Raw genomic sequence first — 3536 nt, 5'->3', positions numbered from 1 at the left:
GATCGCCTTATCTGAAATAACTACGGTGCACCTTAAGAATTCGATGCCTGATAGCGTACTTACCCACTGGTGAATGTACAGTACAGTTGAACAAAAGCTCTTTCTTAAAAGGTATGAGCTACACAGATCTTTCTTGAAAAAGTATGAGGCTATATACGTTTCAGCATTCGTTCACCTTATGATGATATAGATTTAAAAAAAAAAAACTTCTGTAACAAGTAAATTCGGATTTTCTTACAACGAAATTTCCTCCCATATTACAGTAGACTGCCCCATTGACCCACCCATTGACCGCCGCCATCTGTATTCTAAACATAACATCGTAATGACAGTCAAAATCCGACGCAAACTGGCCGATTTCGGCACAAAATCGCGCTAGTTATCATCAAAAATCGATAAAAACCTCAATTTTAAAAATGATGCGGTCGTTATGGGTCCCAATTTGAGGAAAAAGCAATGGTAGGATAGGGATGGGTTCCACCTTCCGATATTGTGCACAAGGTACAATGAATCAAATGCATTTCTGACCAGTCGAAATGGTCTGAGTTATTCCTCAGGGGTAGTGAACAGTTGAGCTTGTTTCTATCATGGTGTTTCTGACTGTAGGGAGAAGAGATGCTGTTACAGTTACAATGTAACCCATAACCTTGGAGTGTCCTTTTGGTCACACCTTGTGTGACTTTGGGTCTTGTCAAGCGGTGACAGTGAACAAAATGTCAGAATATTCCGTGATTGTGTATTTTGTATTTTCAGATTTGGGATGATGAACAGGAGAGCCCTGGATGCCTACGGTACTCGAGCTTCCCAGCTGATGCCTGACTTCAAACCACAGCTAGATCCTCAGTACTGTCTCATGAAGCATGAGTAGTTAGGTTTATTACACTCATTGCTTTTGTCTTAGATTGTTTTATGCGATGAATGTTTGCCAGGCATCGCTACCAACCAAAAAAGGAGGTCTCTGATGAGTGAAGAGTGACCTTTTGCAAATGTTTCTCATTGGTTATACAAATGAGGTCCTCATTTGGTTAGCCTTACGGTGACAAAAACCATTCCCCTATTGCAGCCAAGTTACACTAGAAGGTTGATGCTAACACCTCTGTTAAAATCAAGACAAGTCGGCAACATCTTGATCCTGTTGATTTATACAAACATGTACCAATTACTGTCAGACTGGGAACTGTCTGTTACTGTGGTGCTGGAGGCTGTGATAAGTGACAGAGAATATGAGAAAGGGGCACCATTGAGCCATGAATAATGAGTTGGTGTTTTATAGACTAAATTGTACAATACAATGGCTTAATCATTATGGACTGAGAAAAAAATGGTGTGTGTCTGATTACCCAACCGAACCAAACAAACCTGCCTTTGGTTGACCGCTAGAGCTGACAAGGGTCATAAACTTTTCAATCTGACATCTGAGAGATGAAAATAGTGCAGAATTTCTTTCCAACATGTTCTCATTTATGTTAAAAGAAAAAAAAAACTGTGCTTGTGCAGTGTTTATGTATAATCTTGGATTATGTTGAAAATACCAGTATCCTGATGCATTTCAGTTTTATATTGTTGAACAGTAAAAGTGGGATCACTTTTTTTTAGCCAAAATTAAAAAAAAAACAGACAAGAAAGAAAAGAGAGAATCTAAAAAACCTACCCTTTTTTTAGTAGAATAATCTGAAACACAACATTTTTTTACCGGCCTAAGTTTGATATACAGTATGGCATCGTTATGTTACTGACAAGCTTTACCACTTGGCAGTGTACTAGTCTAAGGTAAGATTCAGACTGTCTGAAGCTGATTGTGGAATTTCAATGTTCAGAAATGCTGCTAGTGTAGCTTTCCATCTGCCCAAATGTCGACTAATATAGTATAACTATATCTTGAATAATATATTTTTCAGTGGCAAGTGCTACCAATGCTGATTGTAATAAAAGCAAATTTCATATTTCAAAGTTTATTTGGTAGATCACATTGCATGTTTTTGTACCATGCAGTACTCTACAAAAATGTGTTAAGAGAATTAAATTCTGAACTTAACTGTTCTTATCTTTTGACTTTTCGTTTGAGCCTTTATTTATTAATGACAGACCGCTTTTCATTTAGGTCATAGGGGAGTTGCGGGTCAGATAAGTATACCAGAGATACAGATTACATCGAGTCGTAATAATTCCATCAACATATTATTACATATACATTGTACAAGACATATGATTGAGCAAAAGTTCATACTTCGTGTCCGTACGTGAAGTCAAGAGTCTCATAAAGCAGGTCATATTTTATAAACATATCTCATGGAAAAGACTACAGAAATGAATTCACGCTGTGCTGATCGCATTATATCGATGACATCCTTTATGGGGTGATACAAGCACAAAATGTTTAGCAACTTTTGCCGCTTAAAATTTTTTAGTTTTTACATTTTTATCAAAAAAGACTGAAGCGTTTTAGATAGTAAAAGACGTTTTTTTTAAGATCCCACAGTAACTATTATTTCATTTATGTTGTGTACAAAATGGCCACATGGATTAAATCAATACATAGTTTGGAACATTTTTCTACACGCAAAAATTGTGCGTTTTTATGATCTTGTTGTAAAGTTTAGTTAGAAATTTTTGCAGCAAAGTTTTCGACCATTCTTCAAATCGTACAAAGCAGCTGAAAAAGAAAAATATGCTAAAATAAAAAAAAACGAGAATCCTTTATTCTGAAGTTGAAAAATGAAGAACCTACTAGTATTGAATTTTATAACATATCTTTAGTCATTTGTTCAACCAAGGAGGTTGAAAAATTTTTTTTTTCAACCAACTTTTTTTGCCGAAGCTTATTTTATCCACATGCTCACATGAGTTTTCAGGTTTCCAGGGGCATGTTATCAGTATAATGGCATCAGCTTTAATCCATTTCTGTAGTCTTTTCCATGAGACATGTTTATAATGCCGCCCTTCGGGTCGATGTATTGGCAGTAATAAATCTATTCCCACGGATCGATAGTTCCCTGTTACTAAGCGTTAAGGGAAACCTGCGGTGCGTTTTGCCTTCGCTTCTTCCGTCTCAGGCACCGATATCTACTTTCAATATTTGATACATTGACCGAGAAACGTATGCCCTATCATATATGTATACGCTGAGTGAGTTCAGACAACTGCAGTCGTGATCCACCGTGTATCTGCTTGGTCGGTGCGCTGAAGACACCTCACTGCCGCAAGGGGCTGGAAGGGGGATTCCTTCCTGTGAGCGCACACTTGCACGGGATTTTCCAAGCTGACCAGAGCTCCTTAACAGCGATGTTACCAGAGGAGTTTGCGGTGAGTCCGGGATTTCTCTACTGTCTCGTGCTGTCAAAACAACTTTCCTTGGTTTCAAAAATTTATTTTTCGATTGATGTTTTATCATGGAAGTCTCCGTAATCGTCCATGTATATAGACTATCTAAGTCATTAGTAGACGGTATCGGTGTACATACGGACATAGATCGGATGCGCAAAGCACCGGTAGATACCTTTTGAACAATATGAATACAAGACTTGATTTCAACGATC

At 37.7% G+C, this 3536-nt stretch overlaps 1 protein-coding gene across 4 annotated transcripts in view; it reads left to right on the top strand.

Annotated features, from left to right (window-relative positions):
* LOC118407996 (transmembrane protein 135-like) overlaps positions 1–2052 on the top strand; it is a 17740-nt gene extending 15688 nt beyond the window's left edge. For 3 of the 4 annotated variants that reach the window (XM_035808602.1, XM_035808603.1, XM_035808601.1), the window contains one exon: positions 754–2052. In XM_035808602.1, coding sequence (XP_035664495.1) covers positions 754–868 — 115 coding nt within the window. In that variant the 3' untranslated portion in view covers positions 869–2052. The remainder of the gene's footprint in view (positions 1–753) is intronic. The other variant, XR_004830230.1, reaches the window with a different exon arrangement.
* The last annotated feature ends 1484 nt before the right edge of the window (positions 2053–3536 follow it).

Source organism: Branchiostoma floridae, unplaced genomic scaffold, assembly GCF_000003815.2.
Source record: "Branchiostoma floridae strain S238N-H82 unplaced genomic scaffold, Bfl_VNyyK Sc7u5tJ_1519, whole genome shotgun sequence".
Classification (NCBI taxonomy): Eukaryota; Metazoa; Chordata; class Leptocardii; order Amphioxiformes; family Branchiostomatidae; genus Branchiostoma; species Branchiostoma floridae.
Note: the sequence above shows the minus strand (reverse complement) of the source record. Positions and strands in the feature narration are given on the sequence as shown.